A 23220-nucleotide genomic window follows, 5' to 3' on the forward strand; every position below is an offset into this window, starting at 1 on the left:
ATAAAGGATGAAGAGGAGGAGAAACATCAGGACTATGAGATTAAATCTCCTCATCTGTCTTTAATAGAGATGTTTCTTCCTTACTGACAGGTATTTTATTGTGAAAGGCATATCTGTGGGTCATTTTACTGTGAGAGGATGTTGTCAGACTCCACCGTGCTGACTCACTGATGACTGATGATCACTGAAGTAGATTCTCTCCTTGCTCTGAGCTCTGACAGCCTACTCATCCTCAGCACCGTCCAATCAAAACCATCTCTGCCGACATCTGATGATGTTCAGCTCATCTGAAGACTTCAGGTCATACGCTGAATTCAGATAGAGCCTGTAAAGTCCAGAGGGTGGATCATGAAGCTCAGTCCACTCTTGGCTCCGGGTTCCAGGGTGTAAACTCGATCTAAAAACAGAGACAGTTGGCACATATTCATCATTGTTCGTCACTAGTGGAGAGTAGGGTGACTACAACAACAATGGAGGCCTCCTCAGTTTTGTTTGTGACATTTTCTCTAAATTTTCTCTCTTTGGAGTTTAGGCTGACTCGTATTAACAACCCCACTTCATCATCCGTCCACACAAAAGTTGGTGGAACAGCTTAGTTCCACCCAATTTTCCAAAAGTTGCTAATCGTGGCAGACTATTTGGTAATAACAAATGTGAAAAGCCCCCAACATCTCCAGCTTCACCAGAATTCTGTCCTCTGCCTAACATTTTGTCCTCAACCTTGAAAGATGATGTAAACCTTTAATATTATAAAAAATTCCGTCTTCTGCTTTAAAAGATGATGTCATCTGTTAGAGATTAGTAAAACATGCCATATTTGGCTTTGAAATTGATATCATTCTTTAGAAATCGTATAACATTCTGTCCTCTGTGTTTGAAGATGATGTCTTAAAAGCCTAAGAAACCTGCCATCCTTGCCTTTGATGATGACGCCATCCTTTAAAACTTAAACACATCCTCTCCTCTGTCTTTGAAGATGATACTATCCTTAAGAGTTTATAAAATATTCCAACCCTGCCTTTAAAGATGAGTCACCCTTTAAACTTAATTGAACATTCCACCCTTACCTTTGAAGATGATGATGTCATCCTTTGAATTTAATAAAACATTCCACCCTTACCTTTGAAGATGATGTCATCCTTTAACTTTGATAAAATATTCCACCCTTACTGTTGAAGATGCTACTATCCTTTAAAATTTATAAAACATTCTACCCTTAACTTTGAAGATGATGTCATTGTTTAACTTTGATTAAACATTCCACCTTAACCTTTGAAGATGATGTCATCCTTTAAGTTTGATGAAACATTCCCCTTTGTCTTTAAAGATGAGTCATCTCTTAAATTTTATTTAACATTCCGCCCCTACCATTGAAGATGAGTCATCCTTTAAATTTAATTGAACATTCTGCTTTACCTTTAAAGATAATGACGTTATCTTTTAAATTTCTTAAAACATTCCCCCCCTTGTCTTTAAAGATGGGTCATCTCATAAATTTCATTTAACATTTTGCCCTAACCTTTGAAAATGAAATCATCCTTAAATTTTGATAAAACATTCCGCCTTCACCTTTAAATATGTGTCGTCCTTTAAATTTGATGAAACATTCCCTCCTTACCTTAGAAAATGATGTCATCCTTATAATTTGATGAAACATTCCTCCCTTACCTTTGAAAATTAGGTCATCCTTTATATTTGATGAAACATTCCTCCCTTGCATTTGAAGATGAGTTATCCTTCAATGCCTCTCACACATTCCATCCTTGTCTTTGAAGATGCTGCTATCCTTTAAAGCCTGTAGATATTCTATACTATTGCCCATCCATGCTGCCCCTACTGTTTATTGTAGTTGTTTTTTTGGGTACATTTTCTTCACAGTTGGTAACAAACACTCATCTAAATGCCCCACTCTTTTCAAATGAAAAAAAAAAAAAAGATTCATTTTCAGTGGATTGTTTTGTGTGGATCCTGGGGCATGGCTTTGGTGGAGTGGCTGGGACAAGACCTTAATCCTGTGCTTTTTTACCTGGAGCCCCCCTACAACCATCTTTAAATGCTGTCACCTTTAAAAGGAAAAAACACAGACGCACTTTAATAATGTTGATTTACCACAGGACAGAGAGAGAGAGTGTATGTGTGCAGGATGTTTGTTTCTCACTTCCTGTCCTTCAGGGAGGAATGTGAGGGAACAATGAAGGGAAACCCCCCCTCCTCTTTTCACACCCGTAATGACATCATCGTTTTGCTGCAACACCATTGGCTGATTAGTGAATCCCTCCTCTAACACATGCACATTTACACACCATGATCACTGTCAGTGGGCGAACAGAGAAACATGTCAGAGTTATCAGAGTAAACTTTAGACCATGACAATAACATCATAAATACACCTCAACCACCTCATGATCCAACATGGACGACCAATATGCTCAGGCATGATTTCTTTCTTCATTAGTAAAATTTCTCCATTTTGGGCACAAGAGCATGAAAACATCATCAAAGGCAAGGATGGAATGTTTATAAGCTTTAAAGGATCATATTTCAGAGGATGACGTATTCAAAGGCAAGGATGGAATGTTTATAAGCTTCAAAGGATCATATTTCAGAGGATGACGTATTCAAAGGCAAGGATGGAATGTGCATAAGCGTTACAGGATTGTATTTCCCGCTGAGGACCAGTGGTTTCCCTTCCTTCTTGCCAGTCCACCCACTTTTCCAAAAGTTGCCAACCATGGCCGACTATCTAGCAAGAATGGAGGGACATCTTCATTAGCATTCTTTCCTCTAGCTTTGATGATGTCATTTAAAGTTTAGAAAACATTCCACACTTGCCTGTCGGAGAGGATGTTATCCTTTAAAGCTGATAAAACATTCCATCATAACCTTTGAAGGATGATGTCATCATTCAGAGTTTATCAACATTCTATACTTGCCTATGAAAGATGATGTCATCTTTTATAGCTTAAAAAAATTTCATCCTTGCCTTTAAGGACGAAGTCTTCCTTTCAAGCTTGTATAATATTCCATCCTTGCCTTTGAAGCATGATTTCATCCTTCTTAGCCTGTAAAACATTCTATCCTTGCCTTTGAAGATTGCCATCTGTTAAAGCTTATATAGCATTCTATTCTTTCCATTAAAACATGATGGTGTCCTTGAAAGCCTATCAAACATTCTTTCCTTGCCATTGAAGATGGCAAGGATAGAATGCTTATAAACATTCCACCCTCGACTTTGAAGTAGATGTCATCCTCATGTTTGTGAAACATTCTGTCCTTGCCTAAGAAGATTGTCATTCAAGCTTGCCGTTGAAGATTCTATTTTTCTTTAGTAAAGTCTTAAGAAATATCCATCCCTGCCTTTAAAGTTTATGTCATTCTTTAAAGCCTATGAAATAAGCCACCTTAGCCATTGAAAATGATGTCATCCTCTTATGCTAATGACACATTCTATCCCTTACAAACATCCCATCCTTGCCTTTGAAGATGATGTCACCCTTTTATGCTGATGAAACATTCTATCATTGCGTTTGTAGATGATGCCATCCTTGAAAGCTTATAAACATTACATCCTTGCCTTTAAATATGTCAACTTGTACAGCCTATCAAACATTCCATCCTTTATTGCTGATGAAACATCCTATCCTTGCCTTGTAAGATAATGTCATCCTTGAAAGCATATAAACATTCCATCCTTGCTTTTGAAGATTTCAACCTTTAAAAGCTTTTAAGAGGTTCCATCCTTGCCACTGAACATGATCTCATCTTTTTATGTTGATGAAACAGTCTATCCTTGCCTTAAAAGATGATGTCATCCTTGATAGCTTATAAACATCCAGTCCTTGCCTTTGAAGATGTCAGCCTTTGTAAACTGTTAAAAGTTCCATCCTTGCCTTTGAAGATGATGTCATCCTGTCCAGCCAATCAAACATTCCATCCTTGCCACTGAACATGATCTCATCTTTTTATGCTGATGAAACATTCCATCCTTGCCTTAAAAGATGATGTCATCCTTGAAAGATTATAAACATCCAGTCCTTGCCTTTGAAGATGTCAACCTTTGTAAACTGTTAAAAGTTCCATCCTTGCCCATGAAGATGATGTTATCCTGTCCAGCCTATCAAACATTCCATCCTTGCCACTGAAGATGATGTCATCCTTCTATGCTGATGAAACATTCCATCCTTGCCTTAAAAGATGATGTCATCCTTGAAAGTTTATAACATGTCATCCCTGCCTTTGAAGATGTCAACCTTTAAAAGCGTTTTAAAAGTTCCATCCTTGCCTATGAAGATAATGTCACCCTGTCCAGCCTATCAAACATTCCATCCTTGCCACTGAAGATGTTGTCATCTTTTCATTCTGATGAAGCATTCTAAACTTGTATAAGATGATATATAATTGAAAGCTTATAAACATCCCATCCTTGCCTTTCGTATGTAACCCAGTCCAGGCCTGTCCATCTTTTACTGTGAAGCCATGCTGTGTAACTCATGCAGGATGACCAGTTACCAATAAACCTTCCTACCTGTGAAATGTTCTGGGTGTTTAAAAGCATTCCTTAACTATCACAGCCTTTCTTAGCCATTTGTCTTGATTTCTTTGGGAGTGTTGCAGACGTTTGAATATGGGGGGTAGATAGGACTTCTGCTGCCTCTAATGTGCAGGAACAGCAGCTGTCATGCTCCAACATGACATCATAAACTTCTCTATTTTATAGCTTGATTAGACGTTTAAATCTTTACCTTGTGCAGGTATTTTCTGGCCTTCAGGAATCTCTTATCTTATTTTTAGCCGTGTATCTCCCCCCTCCTTCTTGTTTGCAGTGGGCGGGTCTTTCTGTGTGTCAGGGAAACTGAGAACAATCAGTCTGAGCAGGAAAAATGAGCAGAAGTAGAATGATTGGAGCGTTGGGCAGGGCAGGATACTCCCAGCGTCACTGTGACCTCTGGACTCTTTTCTCTCTCACCTCCTGGAACACGCGGACAAGTCCAGTCCGTTTTGATTTTCTTCTTCTGTGGTTTTAAAAACGGATAAAATCATGAAGGGGATTTTATTCTTAGAATTTGGATTTACCAGAAAGTTTCCTGCTCTTGAGGTCTGAGGCTTTAACAGGGTCATGTCTGCAGCAGGAGGAGGATTTTACTGAATGAACTCCCTGATTTTATTTCCTGTTGGGTCGTGATAAAGGACTTTAGAGTTATTCATCTCGTCGTCTCAGGATCTGCAGCTCTTCTTCTTCTTTTCCCGCTCATGTTAAAGTGAAACTATGACTCACATATTTTCTGCTCGGCCCGCCGTCTCTGAGCTCTCTGTGGGTTGATCTGCAGGTTTTTTACCCATCAGGCCCTGCTCTACTACAGTTATTTCTGTCTGGGTTGTGTTGAGTTTTTGGATATGATGGAGGCGGAGTGGGCGTCGGCCGAGCCGGTTCACCAGCAGCAGAGCTATAACCTGCTGGAGGGACGGTTCAAACAGCTGCAAGGTAAGAAGAAGGAGGATAGACGCTGAGGACGCCGGTTTAAAAGTTTCTGATTGAGTCAGGGATTTTATTTGAAATATTCGAGTTGGAGGTTGAAGTGATGTTGGCAACTTTTCTGCAGGAAAGTTTGTATGTGCAACTTCATTCTGGAAGATTTTAAACACCTTACCACGGGGACAGCATGGTGCAGATGCTGGCTACACAATTCAGTTCTACAGGGTCTCCAGCAGAGGACGATCGAGTCATACAAAGAACCAAATCCAATAGAAACTCTTATGCGCACCTTATAAGCAGGTTTCAAAAGAGCTGCTCTTTTAGGTCCCGAACAGCTCTTCATTTGGTATCATTTCAAATTTTGAATGCCTTTGCAATAAAAAAAATGGGGAACAAGGAAACTACTTCTCAAACAGGAGCCAGCGCCTGTCCTTCACAAAAGGAACCTGCTCTTAGAACCCGTCTATCCATGAACAAAACATCATGACTCCCTCATAACTGGTTGTCTTAAATTGTTGTGTCAGTTTATTTATCACAACACACAGCAACAATCTTTCTCTAATGTTGACCGTCCTTTGTTGGCAACTTTTCCAAAATGTACTAACAAATTCTTATTATTTGGCAAAAATGGAGAGGAAAAGCCTCCAACATCCCCAGCTTCACAACATTCCGTCCTCTGTCTTGTACGATATCATCCTTCAAAACCCCTAAAAGACTTCAGAAAGGTGATTTCATCCTTTGAAGTTTATTAAACATTCCTTCCTCTGCCTTTAATGATGTCATCCTTTGAAGTTTATTAAATGTTCCACTCTCTGCCTTTAATGATGTCATCCTTCAAAGCCCCTAAAAGACTTCAGAAAGGTGATAATATCATTTGAAGTTTATTAAACGTTCCATCCACTGCCTTTGATGATGTCAACCTTTTACTGCAATCCATTTCACTTAGAAGTAGCATGTTGCGGCTGAGAGTGACATCACACCCAAGTTGAACGTGTTCCTGAACCTACAAGTTAGTAACTTGGGGTACTGAAGTTGCACCAAGTTTCCAACTCAGAATTCCTGGATCCGGGTGCATTCAAGGTGACAAATCTGACTAATATCTCACAATTTCCGAGATCAATCTTTTAAAGATGCCGTGTGTAAAAATGAACATCGACAACATTTAGCAGTCAGTTCTAGACCTACTTATAAATATCTTGTTTCGCTTTTAACAGTTTTGTTCCTCTAAATGCTACTAGGCTAAATATTAGACACTGCGTCTTTAATAGGTTTTAGAAAGATGTTGTCATCCTTTAAAGTGTATAAAACATTCCATCCTTTATTCTTTTGATGTCATACTTATGAGCCTTCAATAGGCTAAGGAAGATGATGTCATCCTTTAAATCTAATAAATATTTCATCCTTGCCTTTAAAGATATCATCTTTAAAGCCTTTAAAACAATCCATCATTCCCTTTGAAGATATCATCTGTAAAACCTTTAAAACATTTCATCCTTGCCTTTGATGATATCATCTGTCAAGCCTTTAAAACAATCCACCCTTGCCTTTAAAGATACCATCTTAAAAGCCTTTAAAACTTTCCATCCTTGCCTTTGATGATATCATCTGTCAAGCTTTTAAAACATTCCACCCTTGCCTTTAAAGATACCATCTTAAAAGCCTTTAAAACTTTCCATCCTTGCCTTTGATGATATCATCTGTCAAGCCTTTAAAACATTCCATCCTTGCCTTTGATGATATCATCTGTCAAGCCTTTAAAACATTCCATCCTTGCCTTTGATGATATCATCTGTCAAGCCTTTAAAACATTCCATCCTTGCCTTTTGCACGTCAACCACCCTAGGCCCCCAGCTGTTATTCCAGTCTAACCAGTACCAAACCAAGATTAATTTTCTAATTGGAATATCAGTTTGTCCTTTCAAAGCAAGTTTATGACAACATGTTTGTGGGGGAGAAAAGCTGCTGAAGAGGCACCGCCAGCCTCTTAGATGGATCGTTAATTCAAGTTAAAGAGGAAGTGACATCAGCTGGTATCCAAATGATGAACTCAGATGATAATCGAGGATAGTGGGTTGCCTTACAAAGCCTAAAGAAGGGACACTGAGACAAATGGAGGCCAGTAGAATCAATGCTGCTGCGCTGACACACAGTGTGACCTCAGAACTGGTTTTAAAGTGGCATCATCAGGAATAGTGACAACAGTATGACTGTTATGATCGGTATTTGTTTTCAGTCACAGAACCTCGTCTCTCGTGTTTAAATCATCCTCCAGGAATGTGACCACGCCTGCTTTTGATTGGCTGATGCTCTTTGATGACATCATGCTGCTGCCTTCATCCTGAACCTCTGTCTGTCAGTGAACCAGTTTTTGTTTCAGTCAGACTTAAAGACATGTGACCACAAACCCACCTATCAGAACACTGCAAGGCATGAATGGAAGGTTTTTTCTCCTCCTGACAGTCTCAGCTTTTATTTTGTAAGGTCAGGAGCTTCTTCCTGCCTTTATTGAAGAAGCTCCTGACCTTTGGTGTCTTAGTGGTTAAAGTTTAACAGTTTACAGATGAACACGCAGACAGTGAACACATCGTGGAGGGAACACTGATAGTGTAACAGGGACATGATAACAGACGTTTCAGACGTCCTTTCATCCACTGTGGATCTGTACGATATATAATATCAGTAACTTTTTATGATTTTATTTAAATCACAAACAGTGAAACCTGTTTGGTACCACAGAAATGACAGCAGATGTCCTACACTGGATGTCGGCTCGTTTATTGATTTAATGATCTAAAGCAGTGATAATCAACCGTGCGCAACAAAGAGCCAAATTTTTGAAACACACATTTGCAAGAGCCACAATCTGGTGAAAAGTGGCAATGAAAATAAGTTAAGGGGGCAAAAGTGTCCAAAAAGCGCCAAACAGTGGGAGAAAAGTGGTGAAAAGGGTAGAATTTGGCAAAAATGGGTAGAAAGTGATCAAAAAATAAGGTCAAGGTGGCAAAAGAATTGTCAAAAAGTGGCAAAAATCTGAAAAAAAGGTTGAAAAAATAGGCAAAAATCATAACAAAGGGTGGGAAAATCAGCAAAAGTGGCATTTAATTGCAAAAGGCAGCTTAAGTAGGTAAGAAGTGGCAAAAATTGGTAAAAATAGGCAAAAAGGGGCAAACACTGAGGGATAATTGACAAAAATGGGGAGAAAGTGGCAAAAAAAGTAAATGGTGGCAAAAAGTGGCAAAATCAGAAAAAGGATGGGAAAATTGGGCTAAAACCTGAAATACAAAGGTGGGAAATATGGGCCAGAAATTGTTAAAAAGTGGTAAATTGGGGCAAAAATCAGAAAAAAATCTGTCATAAAATGGGCAAAAATCAGAAAAAGAGGTGGAAAATTGAGAAAAAATCTAAAAAGAGGGAAAATTGGGCAAAAATCTGAAAAAAATCTGTGAAAAAAGGGCAAAAATTAGACAAAAAGATGGGAAAGTGGGCAAAAGTCGCATTTAATTGAAAAGGCAGCTTAAATGGGCGAGAACTTGCAAAAATAGGCAAAAAGCATCAAACAGCTGGAGAATTGTGATTAAAAAGGCCATAAAGTGGCAACAATGGGTAACATGGTAAATAAATGAGTTACAGGTGGCAAAAATGATCCAAAAGTGTCAAAACTGTGTCAAAAAATAAGTGGAAAGTGACTAAAATGGGCAAAAATCAGCAAAAAAAGTGGGAAAATGGGCAAAATGCATCAAAGAGTGGCAAAATGGAAAATAGGTGGCATTCAATTGCAAAAAGCAGCTTAAATGGGCAAAAAGTGGCAAGAAAGGCATAAAAGGGGAAAAATTGCAAAAAGCAGGATAAATGTGTCAGAGAAAGTGGCAGAAATGGGAATAATGTTTCAAATGAAGACATAAAAGAGCCACACGTTGAGTTTCCCTGGTCTAAAGTGAAGGAAACGCCTGCAGACTGTAAACGTCCTTCAGCTGGATCGTCTGGATTATTTATTCTTCCATTGTTTACATCATTTATCCCAGCAGTGTCTGCCTGGGGGGGGAATGGGCCTGCAGATTATTCTGATAATGAACAACCCCCACTAGACCATGAGGCTGGTGCGTGACTGTACTTAGTCTGGACACTAGGGGGTGCTGCTCTGCTAATTCTGTAAACAAACATTTTGACAAGATTTTTTTGTAAGGCTGTTTTCATGACCAATAACTAAATAAATGGTGAACAAATTCCCAATCAAAATACAGCCTCCATTCCAAAAAAGTTGGGACAGGGCAGCAGAAGGCTGGAAAAGTCAGAAGCACAGATGAAAAACAACTGGAGGAGTATTTTACAACTAATAAAGTTAAGTGTCAAATAATTTTGGTTGTTCATATTAACTCCCGTGTGTTTTTGTCTGTGTTCCAGATGAGCGTGAGGCGGTGCAGAAGAAGACGTTCACCAAATGGGTGAACTCTCACCTCTCCAGGGTGTCGTGCAGGATCACGGACCTTTACATGGACCTGAGAGACGGACGGATGCTCATCAAACTGCTGGAGGTTTTATCAGGAGAGAGACTGGTACGATGCACACTCAGCACAATATACACACCAATGACACACACTGTACACCAGCTACACTCTAGATAATGGGACTTTATAACAAGGGAGGAGGCTGAAGCGTTGGGGATGCCCGTCTCCTGGACCAAAACAAAGATCCGGGTGTTTGGTGATGCTTTGGATGCTGCCACTGAGTCTGTATCTGTGAGAGTGATGTAGAGCAGTTCACCTACCTTAGCAGAGTAATCCATCGATCCGCTGACTGCACTGATGAGATCAACTACAGACTTTGAGTCCTTGGTCCTCCTGGTCTTACTGTACTCTTCTGAGGCCTGGACATTGACTGATGGCCGACTGGACTCCTTTGTGAAGACTTCTCTTCAGTGAATCTTTGGGTACTGTTTTTAAGACCATGTGTTCGATGCTTACGGGCTCAGGAGAGCAGGGATGGGTGCTGTTGATCAGCTGATCAGCTGATGGATACAGGACCATACTGGGTGCCTGTGCCCAGGTGGGTTGGTCCAGACACCAGGGGAAACCACCTGCGTCATGGAGGGGTCAGCTGGGAGGGGAGCGATACCTGGAGAGATGGGGGACAGGCCTTGAGAAAGTCTGGAGGATGGCCATCAGGAGGCCAGAGCGGTACAGGACCAAGGTTGACACGGCATAGGGGTGAACCGGCATATACTCCCATACCTGACCTGAGACGCTCTACACCAGTGGTTCCCAGCGTTCTCCTTGGAGCACCCCTACTTGTATTGTAAACAAAGGTTAGGCCCCTAGGGCCAACATGGAAAATAATTATGAATTGCTGTCACAGACTGTAATTGTTTTCAGTGATAAAGTCCCAGTTAAATAGCCCACACACACTTGCCACTACTAAAACACCTTCTAAGAACCGTCCTGTAAGTGTAACATTGACTTTAGTTAAAATATGCAAACCTGATGTTGACGACCGCTGAGCAGACACAACTTTAGGACCCTCCTGAAACCTCTGGCATCCTCCTAGTGGGGCCAAGGCCCCCAGTTTGGGTACCAATTCTCTACAAACTACACATCTGCCTTTGAAGAGGACAATGCTTCTAAAACTTTCCACCATCTTCCTTTAATGCCTAAAAAACATCCCATCCTTGCCAGTCCAGGCTCCGCCCTCTTTCACTGTGAAGCCATGCTGCTGTAACTTGTTCTTGCTGGAATCTTTTAGGTGTTTTTCAGCATTCCGCAACTTTTGCAATCTTTTCTTCCTGTCCCAACATTTTTGGAACATATAAAGCAGCCAGGGCAGACACTGGTCCGTCATCTGTGGGGTGGATTGGCTCCGCCCTCTGTTCTGCCCGTGTGTGTGTGAGTGGCACCAGGTGTGTCCTACTTCCTGTTTTCCTTCTTCAAATATAAAACTGGACTGAGCTGGTGGACTCTGTGACCTCCATGAGGCGTTTGTGTCTGTGTGTGTGTGTGTGTGTGTGTGTGTGTGTGTGTGTGTGGTCCAGACTCGCCCCCCTTCAGACCAAGGACTTTTCCTGTCCATTCACTCTTCTGCGCAACATTCAGGATCAGGCAGACACACGTTTTCTCCACATCCTGTCTTAAAACACGTCAAAGTCTGGGGCTTTTATTGTGAAAATCTGCCCTCAGGAGAGGCCTAGGTAAAATGGATGAAAATTAGCACAATAAATCATTTTCATTAGAGCTGGGGTTCTCAACCTTTTCAGCCCGCAACCCCCAAAATAAAAGTGCCAGAGACCGGGACCCCCACTGTTTCTGAAGGTGGTTGAACAGCCATGAACTTTCTAGAACAGTCGTCTGCAGACAAGGCTGCCTCCATAGGGGAAAAATGGGAGAGCTTTCTGGATCCCAGCCAAACTGGGGTCCAGCAAAATCCTGGTCCATTGTAAATTAGGCTGTGGTATTTTATATTTAAGCTGAATAAAATCTGCTCGTATCAAAGAAGCGAATAGCATTTGAATTAATTTGTGTAGTCAGTACCCTTCTTAAACATGTAAATCCAGAATTAAAATATGTTAGAAATAGCTAAAATGGGTTAACCCTTTACCTGGCGCCGGCGCTGTGTTTTATATGTCAGGAGAATTATTATTCTTCTCATAAAAGCCAGGAAAAACAAATCCACTTTTGTGTTTTTCTTCTTTAAACTGCTGACAATTCCACATAATGTGCAATAAACATTAACCAGATGTTGAAAAGTCAGGTTCAAGTACTCCTGGGAAAAGGGAGCAAAGCTCTCAGACTGAGGGCATTTCCTGACTATTTTACAGCCAGAATAACAAAATATCTCCAAATCGCCATTTTTAGACTCAGTAGGTAAAGGGTTAATAATGGCAAAAAATGGTGGAAAAGGTTGTGAAATAAGATTTTAAAAGTAGCAGAAATGGGTTAGAAATGCCGAATATTAGATAAATGTGGCAAAAAACAACCAAAAATGGCAAAATGGGTTAAAGTGGCAAAAAAGGGCCTATTGGGTGATAAAAGGGGATTAAAAAGTGGCTGAAATGGCGTTAAAGTGGCAAAAATAGGTGGAAATTTGTGAAATGGGATGAAAAATTGATAAAAATTGGCAATAGAAGGGTTAGCTGAGACAGAAATAGGAAGAAACAGGTTAAACTGGCAGAAGTGGGCATATTAAATTGTAAAATGTGTCATAAAAAGTGGTAAAGAAGGGTAAATAGTGGCAATGATGGGTCAACAGAGCCAACAATAGTGTGTCAAGAATTGGTTTAGAAGTGGCAAAAGCAGGCAGAAAAAAAGTGGTGGAAAGGGTTAAAAACTGACAAAAAAAGGGTTTTAAGTGGCAAAAATGTGTTAAAATGGGCTAAATTGGTGGGAAAAGTGATGAAGTGGGTTAAAATTGAGCAAAAGTGGAATGAAATGGCAACAGTGTAATTTAAAAAATACTTGTAGTTTTTTATGGCATCTGGAGACCCCCTCTCAGTGTCTCGCGACCCCCATTGGGGTCCTGACCCCAATGTTGAGAACCCCTGCATTAATGGACAAGAAAATGATCGTTAGAGTACCAGAATCTTTGACATTGTAGTAAAAATGAAACTGTACTGAAATCTTTTTGCTACCTTGATTGGTCGATCAGTTATCCAATCAGATTGTTAGAAAGTTGGAACATAAATCTGCATCATCGTCTTTTATTTTGACATTCTCCCTAATTTCCGTGTCGTCTTTCCTCTCTCTCCAGCCGAAGCCCACCAAAGGCCGGATGCGGATCCACTGTCTGGAGAACGTGGACAAAGCGCTGCAGTTCCTGAAGGAGCAGCGGGTTCACCTGGAGAACATGGGCTCACACGACATTGTGGACGGAAACCACCGCCTGACGCTGGGCCTCATCTGGACTATCATCCTCCGCTTCCAGGTAACCAGGCAGACCAGGCCGGGGGAGGACACCTGGGGGGGACACCTGTCGTGGCTGTGGTGACTGTGTGTGTAATTGTTTGTGTGTTTTCAGATCCAGGACATCAGTGTGGAGACTGAAGACAACAAAGAGAAGAGATCAGCCAAAGATGCTCTGCTGCTCTGGTGTCAGATGAAGACTGCAGGGTGAGGAGCAGTCCATAAACCCACTTAGAACCAGATTTGTTGGTTTGTTTATGTTCCTGATGCTCTGTGCTCTCATTGGTCAGCCTCTCTGACGTGGTGGAACCAACAGAAAAAACAAGCATTACAGACTTCCTGCTAGGAGTCGTCTCAGATGGGACCTTTAATGGCAGCAACACATCTCAAAAAAATAGGGACGGATCCACCACTGTGTAGTATCCCTCTTCTTTTACCAACAGCCTGTAAATGTCTGGGAAGTGAGGAGACCAGCCGATGGAGAGGAATGTTGTCCCATTCTTGCCTAATGTAGGATTCTAGCTGGGTCTTATTTGCTGGATTTTTCCTTTTCAGTGAAGGTCTGAACTGTAGGCAGACCAGTTCAGGACCCGGACTCTTCTCCTGTGAAGCCATGCTGTTGTGATGATGTGGTATGTGGTTTAGCATGGTCTTGCTGAAATGGTGGCAGCCTTTCCTGACAGAGACGTTGTCTGGATGGGAGCATAATATAATATATAATAATGCAACCCCATACCATCAGAGATGCAGGCTTTAGAACTGAGCCAGTAGAACAAGCTGGATGCTCCCTCTCCTCTTTAGTCCACAGGACACAGCATCTGTGGTTTCCTCTGACCACAGAACAGTTTTCCATGTTTCCTCAGTCCATGTTAAATGAGCTTTGGTCCAGAGAAGACGGCGGTGTTTCTGGATCCTGTTCACATATGGCTTCTTCTCTCCATGATCCAGCTTTAACTGTCATTGGTGGATGGCACGGCCAACTGTGTTGATAGACAGTGATTTCTGGAATGTTCCTGAGCCCATGCAGTGATTTTAGTACAGAATCAGGCCTGTTTTTAATGCAGTGGCCCCTGAGGGCCCCTTCAGCCTTGTCCCTTGCTCTCAGAGATTTCTCCAGATTCTCTGAATCTGTTGATGGTATTATGGACTGTAGATGGAGGGAGATTCGGAGTCTTCCCTTGAAATTGTTAAACAATTTTCAACACATTTGTTCACACATTGGTGTACCTTTGCCCATCTTTACTTCTGAGAGACTCTGCCTCTCTAAAATGTTCCGTTTATACCCAGTCAAGTGTCTGACCTGTTGACAGGAGCCTAATAATTTGTAAAATGCTCCTCCAGCTCATTAGCACCACTTACTTTTCCAGCCTTGTGTTGCCCTGTCCCTACTTTTTTGAGATGTGTTGCTGCCATCAAATTCAAAATGAGCTTATATTTTTCCTGAAATGGTAAAATGTCTCAGTTTAACATCTGATCTGTTGTTTCTGTTCTATTGTGAATCAAATATGGGTTTATGAGATGTGACAATCATTGACTTCTGTTAAATTTACATTTCACACAGTGACCCAACTTTTTTGGAATTGTGGTTGTGTTACCAAACACCTAGTAAGACATATTTTTAATGTCCTTGTGATAGTAATGTGTTACTAGTTTGCCCCGCCCCCTTTTTCCTGGTTTGACTTATAAAGAACCTTAATTTCTTGAATGAACATCCTGCTGTACTGAAGACCATGAACTCATGAATAATCAGCCTCTTTTCTGCCCCCTGCTGGTTGTTTGAAAGAGTACACCTTTAAGGCACTTCTGCATTAGATTCACATTTCTGACCACACAGTGCCTATTGTTTGGTTTATATTCAAACCTTCATGTAAACAGAGGCTAAAACCAGCTATTTATTTCTTCAGGTATCCAAATGTGAACATCCACAACTTCACAACCAGCTGGAGAGACGGGATGGCCTTCAACGCCCTCATCCACAAACACAGGTAACGCCATCATCACACTGCCATCATGTCTTCACCTTCTTTTCAAAGGACTCCTTTTCCTTGGGAATCAGAATTCCCACTGTTCCCACAAACAACATGACATTTCCATCATCATCATCATCAGGATCATCATCTACAAACACGGAAGCATCCTGTTTTTTGTTTTGTATTTTCAGACCCGATCTGATCGACTTCGACAAGCTGAAGAAATCCAACGCTCACTACAACCTGCAGAATGCCTTCAACCTGGCCGAGCAACACCTGGGCCTCACCAAGCTGCTGGACCCCGAGGGTGAGACACAGAAGGCTAAACCTCAGTCTGTTTTATTTAGCACTAATAATCCATTAAAGCTATTATTCAGAATAACCACAGGCTGTATAATCAATCACATATATAGATATTAGGAGAAGGATGTAACTCTGGGGAGATTAAATGAAAGAATCAGAAAGACTGCTTTGTTTTCAAGACAGCGACACAGGTTTCTATGAAACAGGTGAAACATGTTGACATGGATGATATTTAAACACTAATCCTTGTGTTCCAGACATCAGTGTGGACCATCCTGATGAGAAGTCGGTCATCACCTACGTGGTCACCTATTATCACTATTTCTCCAAGATGAAGGCTCTGAAGGTGGAGGGCAAACGTATCGGGAAGGTCAGACTCAACCTAACCTTGAAAACAGCTGAATGAATAAAACATCAAGTGTATTTAAATTATGTTTGAAACTTTCTCTAGATATGAAATGTAGACCAAGAGTATCTCTTTAGATCAGGGGTGTCAAACTCAATCACAGAAGGGGCTGGATTCTGAATTAAGGTCTACCTGAGGGCCTAACAGGGTCCACATTTAACTGTCAAACTCATTTTCGCCACTAATAAATTATGGTGAAAAAAATTAACACTGACGATAAATGATTTTGAGATTTTTAAAAGTCAAATGATAAGTTCAGAAATTAAAAATCTGAGATAAAAAGTCAAACGTATTAGTCCAAAAGGTTAAAACACTAAAGAAAATGTTAAAATAATGCTTTTAAAGGGCAAATAATTTTAAAAAAAAAGGAAGTCACAGTCATGTTTTTGAGGCAAAAATGACTTAGAATTTAGAATAGTGCATCTCAAAAGGTAAAATATGAGATAAAAAGTCAAAATAATAAATTTAAAAAATTGAAAATGTCAAAATATGAGATAAAAATTCAAAATAACACATTTAAAAATTTGAAAAGGTCGAAATATGAGATAAAAGGCAAAATAATATATTGAAAAAACTGAAAAGGTCAAAATATGAGATAAAAAATCAAAATAATTAATTGAAAAGGTCACAATATGAGGTAAAAAGTAAAAATAATAAATTGACAAAGTCAAATTATAAGTTGAAAAGTCAAAATTAAAAAATGAAAAAGCCAAAATATTAGATAAAGTCAAAATTATATGTTGAAAAAGTCAAAATATGACATAGAAGTCCAAATGATAGACTGAAGTCATAACTGTGTAATGAAAAATTTAAAATGTGAAGTGAAAACACAAATGAATTTCTTTTCCCACATTTCTTTTCATGTAATTGTTTTTAATCTTAATTTTTTCACATTTTTATGACTTAAGGATATTTGATATCATCAAGGTTAATTTTTAATTTTTTTCCCGGAGGAAATCTGCAGACCTCATATTTTAGGGCCAGTTATAATACGAATAGGATATGACCTTGCAGGGCGGATGTAACTGCACCACGAGCTGGATCTGGCCCCTGGGCCTTGAGTTTGACACCCCTGCTTTAGATCCACAAGAACTGACATCCGTAATAGAGCTCCACGGTGACAGCCTGCTTCTTTGGCAGTTTTATCAAAAGTAAATTTCCTGACTTTCTGTGATGAAGCTAACGGCGTACGTCTCTGTTTGTGTGTCCAGGTTTTGGACAACGCCATCGAGACGGAGAAGATGATTGAGAAGTACGAGTCTCTGGCCTCAGACCTGCTGGAGTGGATCGAACAGACCATCATCATCCTCAACAACAGGAAGTTTGCCAACTCTCTGCTGGGCGTGCAGCAGCAGCTCCAGGCCTTCAACACGTACAGGACAGTGGAGAAACCTCCAAAGTGAGCACATGACCCTCCTCTGGTCACATCCTCCTTCATCTCCAGTGTCAGACCACATCTTTAACCTTCGTCTCTGCTCTGCCAATAGGTTCACAGAGAAAGGAAACCTGGAGGTTCTACTCTTCACCATCCAGAGTAAGATGAGAGCCAATAATCAGAAGGTGTACATGCCCCGTGAGGGAAAACTCATCTCCGACATCAACAAGGTCAGAGCCGCTCACAAACCCCAGCTACAGATGTCAGATGAACCCTTGAGTTTAATCTTCACTGAAGGGTTCACTTTAGGTCAATGATGCAACATGAGCTGCACAATAGTAACGTTAGGATACATAACAATACTAGGTGGCGTTAAATTTCAAGTTACATCACGTTGTTATGCTACCTGACATTACCTTACATTAGCTTGTGTTACATTGTGTGAACCTACATTAGCTTACAATGTCAAGTTACATTACAATACATCAGGTTACTGTACACTACCTTACAATAGCTTGTATTACAACAGGTTACCCTACATTAGTTTGCATTACATCCTGCTACCTTACATTACCTCATTTTACATTCTGTAACCTTACATTACCTTGCATTACATCCTGTTACCTTACCTTAATTTCCTTTACATCCTGTTACCTTAAATTACCTTGCGTTACATCCTATTACCTTACAATACCTTGCGTTTCATCCTGTTTCCCTACATCACCTTGTGTTACATCCTGTTACCTTACATTAATTTGCATTACATCATGTTACATTACATTACCATGGGTTACATCCTGTTACCTTACATTAGCTCATGTTACATCCTGTCACCGTACATTAGCTCATGTTACATCCTGTCTCCTTACAGTATCTTGTGTTGCATCCTGTTACCTTACATTAGCTTGAGTTACATCCTGTCACCTTACATTAGCTCATGTTACATCCTGTCTCCTTACAGTATCTTGTGTTGCATCCTGTTACCTTACATTAGCTTGAGTTACATCCTGTTACCTTACATTAGCTCATGTTACATCCTGTCACCGTACATTAGCTCATGTTACATCCTGTCTCCTTACAGTATCTTGTGTTGCATCCTGTTACCTTACATTAGCTTGAGTTACATCCTGTTACCTTACATTAGCTCATGTTACATCCTGTTCCTAGTCCTGCCTTGTGTAACAGTAGGTTACCTGACATTGTGTTATCTACATAGTTTATCATGTGTTATCTTGTGTAATGTTGCCTTTCGCTACCTTATATTGTCTTGTGTTACATTGTGTTAACTTCCATTAACCTGTGTACGTTATCTTGTGTTACCTAATGTTACATTATGTTACTGTTTGTTACTTTATGTTTCATTAGCTTGTGTGAACTTATGTTATTTACTTTGTATGTTGTGTTACCTTTCATGACCTTTGCACAGTCATATTTTGAGTTATGTTTCATAATATTACAAAGCCAATTGTTTCATTGCAGAATGTTTGGTTATGCAATGTGTTGAAATGTTATTATGAGAGATATATACATGAGATATACTTTAAGTGATAAGATAGGATGCAGTGTGTTCCGATAGAATGCAATACAATATCTTTCTACGCAACATGATTTTTTTAAAGCTACCTAACATTATATTATGAGACATTAGCATACAATATTGAACAATGTGATGCATTGTGATATGATATGTATTTTAGCCTTCATCACTTTGTGTTTTGAAACATAAAATTATGATGTATTAAATTGCAAGATGAGCTTCAACTTTTGTTGCATAACATTGAGATGTGTAATGTTGAAATGTGAGGTGTCTTGTTACATTTTCTTTTGAAACTCTTTTGAAACCAAACTCTCATAAGTTTACTTATGAATTGTAATGAGAAGTTGTGATATGATATATGGTATAAACAGCACAGTACACAACTTTGAGTTTCTTCATTTTACGCTGTCTGTATTAATGTGGCGTGCTATATTTGTCTGCAGGCCTGGGAACGACTGGAGAAGGCGGAGCATGAGAGGGAGCTGGCTCTGAGGACGGAGCTGATTCGTCAGGAGAAACTGGAACAACTGGCCAGACGCTTCGACCGCAAGGCGGCCATGAGAGAGACGTGGCTGAGCGAAAACCAGAGGCTGGTGTCACAGGTAGCTGAGACCGTTGGGGTCTTTCAGACTGCAGAAACACTAAATTCAGTTTTTATGACCGCTCTGCCGTCTTTTCTCCACAGGACAACTTTGGTTTCGACCTGCAAGCTGTTGAGGCAGCCACCAAGAAACACGAGGCCATAGAGACGGACATCGCAGCGTACGAGGAGCGTGTTCAGGCCGTGGTGGCTGTGGCGAAGGAGCTGGATGTCGAGCATTACCACGACATCAAACGCATCAATGCGAGGAAGGACAACGTGATCCGTCTGTGGGAGTATCTGCTGGAGCTGCTGAAGGCTCGCCGCCAGAGGCTGGAGATGAACCTGGGTCTGCAGAGAGTCTTCCAGGAGATGCTCTACATCATGGACTGGATGGATGAGATGAAGGTATGGTGACTCGGCCATGGTGGACACGGGTCCGTTAGTCCATGTTCAGAGATGACTGGTCATGGGTCCAGCCTAACCCTTTATCCCTCTGGTTTGCAGATGTTGCTGCTGTCTCAGGATTATGGGAAACATCTGCTCGGCGTGGAGGACCTGCTGCAGAAACACGCTCTGGTCGAGGCTGACATCGCCATCCAGGCCGACCGAGTGAAGGCCGTCTCAACCAACGCCAACAAGTACTCCGTCAACGATGACGGTAAGCAGAACGATCATCCTCTTTCTCTCTTTGATTAAGAAGGATTGTTCTGGTCCTGACAACTTCCTTTTCCTGTCCAGGTTACAAGCCGTGCGACCCTCAGGTGATCCAGGACCGGGTCTCTCACCTGGACTTCTGCTACCAGGAGCTGACCCAGCTGGCCGCAGAGCGCCGTGCCCGCCTGGAGGAGTCCCGCCGCCTCTGGAAGTTCTTCTGGGAGATGGCGGAGGAGGAGGGCTGGATCAGAGAGAAGGAGCAGATCCTGTCGTCTGTAGAGCACGGGAAAGACCTGACAGGGGCACTGCGTCTGCTCAGCCAGCAGCGCGCCCTAGAGGACGAGATGAGCGGCCGTGCTGGTCACCTGCAGCACTCCATCGCAGAGGGCCAGGCTATGGTGGAGGCCGGACACTTCGCCTCAGCAAAGATCCAGGACCGCATCGCCGACCTGAAGGCTCAGTGGGCGGGTCTAGAGCAGCTGGCCGCTGTGAGGAAGAAGAAGCTAGAGCAGGCGCTGGCCCTACACCAGTTCCAGGCCGACGCAGATGATGTGGACGCCTGGACACTGGATGCCCTGCGGATCGTCTCCAGTGGAGAGACGGGCCACGACGAGTTCTCTACCCAGGCTCTGGTCAGGAAGCACAAAGACGCCGCCGCTGAGGTTGCCAGCTACCGTCCGGTCATTGACTCGCTGCACGAGCAGGCTGCCTCCTTGCCCACAGAGGAGGTGGAGTCTGAGGAGGTGCGAGGTCGACTGGCGGGCATCGAGGAGCGCTACAAGGAGGTGTCAGAGCTGACGAAGCTGAGGAAGCAGGCGCTGCAGGACGCACTGGCGCTCTACAAGATGTTCAGCGAAGCCAATGCCTGCGAGGTGTGGATCGACGAGAAGGAGCAGTGGCTGAACAGCATGGAGATCCCCGAGAAACTGGAGGACCTGGAGGTCATCCAGCACAGGTAGGACCGCCAGACCTGGTCTACGCATGGGCAAGACATCCAGTTTTCAAGAAATGCACAAATACCATATGTCATTTGAACCATATATGGAAACAGGAAGGAAAGAGGATTCCCCCAAATTGCACTGTTGTGGTAAAATCTGACAGAGAATCATGAAGTTTCTGTACTTTTTTAATCACACCAGTCATTGAAATATAATCATTTCTGCATATCTCCAATCAGGTTCGAGAGTCTAGAGCCAGAGATGAACAACCAGGCCTCACGGGTCGCCGTGGTTAACCAGATTGCCCGCCAGTTGATGCACAATGGACACCCGAGTGAGAAGGAGATCAAGAGTCAACAGGACAAACTCAACAACAGGTAAACTCAGATGTAACAGGAAGTTGATAAACCAGCTGCAGTTTACTGGCTAGATTGTAATCCCATCCTCTGCCTGTAGGTGGAGTCAGTTCCGTGATCTGGTGGATCAGAAGAAGGAGTCATTGAATTCGGCGCTTGGCGTGCAGAACTACCACCTGGACTGTAACGAGACGACGTCGTGGATCAAGGAGAAGACCAAAGTCATCGAGTCAACCCAGGAGCTGGGGAACGACCTGACCGGCGTTATGGCTCTGCAGCGTAAACTCACTGGCATGGAGCGCGACCTGGCCGCCATCGAAGACAAGCTGGGCGACCTGCGGGGTGAGGCAGACCGTCTTGGCGAGGAGCACCCGGAGCAGGCCAAAGCCATCACGGGCCGTCTCTCTGAGATCTCAGCAGTGTGGGAGGAGATGAAGAACACCCTGAAGAACCGTGAGGAGTCTCTCGGAGAGGCCAGGAAGCTGCAGCAGTTCCTGCGTGAGCTGGACGACTTCCAGTCATGGCTCTCTCGCACTCAGACCGCCATCGCCTCCGAGGACATGCCCAACACGCTGGCTGAAGCTGAGAAGCTCATGGCCCAGCACGAAGGCATCAAGAATGAGATCCAGAACTATGAAGAGGACTACCAGAAGATGAGGGACATGGGGGAGATGGTGACGCAGGGCCAGACGGACGCTCAGTACATGTTCCTGCGACAGCGGCTACAGGCGCTTGACACAGGCTGGAACGAGCTGCACAAGATGTGGGAGAACCGGCAGAACCTGCTGTCCCAGTCCCACGCCTACCAGCTCTTCCTGAGGGACACCAAGCAGGCCGAGGCCTTCCTCAACAACCAGGTAGACAGCCGACTTCATCCAAGGGCTGTTGATGTTCAAATGTTTACTGTAGGTCCATCACCTTAATCGTCCTCAATGCGTCCTGATCAGAAAAGCTAATAATGCTCCGATTTACTGTTCTGAAATATTTCCTTGTTCCCTATCAAGTTAAAAGTGCCATATCCTGAATTTCAATCAGGAATGATCAGGTTTATATATATATATATATCACATTTTAAACTTTGATATCCTTTCGTCCGGGTTATTATGATACTTTTAGTACTTTTTGTTGACCTTTTTGCCCTCGCCCTCCAGGAGTACGTCCTCGCTCACACCGAGATGCCGACTACGCTCGAAGCGGCCGAAGCTGCTATCAAGAAGCAGGAGGACTTCATGACCACCATGGACGCCAACGAGGAAAAGATCAACGGCGTGGTAGAGGCCGGCAGGCGTCTGGCCAGTGACGGGAACATCAACGCCGAAAAAATCCAGGAGAGAGTCGCCTCCATCGACGACAGGTCAGATTTAGAAAATGTGATCTTCTTATAAGGTTGAGCGATGTGAACCCTGCACGCCATCAGTTAAAATTCACATTAGATGACAAGGCTGAGGTCAAGAACACAGATGTAGAATTTGTTTGGTCAGTGTAGCTGACCTGCAAAGTCTGACCACACCACCCATTCCAGGGCAAATCCAAGCAGCAATTCAACCAGCTCACAGTACTGTATCTGTGATTGGTTGTTTGTGTTGTAGGCATAAGAAGAACAGGGAGGCTGCAGTAGAGCTGCTGATGAGACTAAAAGACAACAGAGACCTCCAGAAGTTTCTACAGGACTGCCAGGAGGTCAGTTTGATCGCACGCTCCAACAGAACCATGATCAGAGCATTTATTATTAATGATTA

The 23220-nt window shown here is 42.3% G+C and overlaps 1 protein-coding gene across 2 annotated transcripts in view; it reads left to right on the plus strand.

Annotated features, from left to right (window-relative positions):
• The window catches only part of LOC121508413 (spectrin beta chain, non-erythrocytic 1-like), a 72305-nt gene that overhangs the window by 24169 nt on the left and 24916 nt on the right, over positions 1–23220 (plus strand). Inside the window, exons 1-17 of one of the 2 annotated variants that reach the window (XM_041785256.1) lie at positions 4935–5482; positions 9875–10026; positions 13208–13381; positions 13475–13566; positions 15264–15344; positions 15521–15636; positions 15890–16002; positions 17250–17437; positions 17526–17643; positions 19394–19552; positions 19636–19938; positions 20038–20191; positions 20272–21142; positions 21365–21502; positions 21582–22338; positions 22633–22835; positions 23071–23161. In XM_041785256.1, the coding sequence (XP_041641190.1) occupies positions 5395–5482; positions 9875–10026; positions 13208–13381; positions 13475–13566; positions 15264–15344; positions 15521–15636; positions 15890–16002; positions 17250–17437; positions 17526–17643; positions 19394–19552; positions 19636–19938; positions 20038–20191; positions 20272–21142; positions 21365–21502; positions 21582–22338; positions 22633–22835; positions 23071–23161 (3798 nt within the window). In that variant the 5' untranslated portion in view covers positions 4935–5394. Of the gene's footprint in view, positions 1–4934; positions 5483–9874; positions 10027–13207; positions 13382–13474; positions 13567–15263; positions 15345–15520; positions 15637–15889; positions 16003–17249; positions 17438–17525; positions 17644–19393; positions 19553–19635; positions 19939–20037; positions 20192–20271; positions 21143–21364; positions 21503–21581; positions 22339–22632; positions 22836–23070; positions 23162–23220 lie in introns of those variants that run through there. The other variant, XM_041785255.1, reaches the window with a different exon arrangement.

The sequence above is a fragment of the Cheilinus undulatus genome, linkage group 4, assembly GCF_018320785.1.
Source record: "Cheilinus undulatus linkage group 4, ASM1832078v1, whole genome shotgun sequence".
NCBI lineage: Eukaryota > Metazoa > Chordata > Actinopteri > Labriformes > Labridae > Cheilinus > Cheilinus undulatus.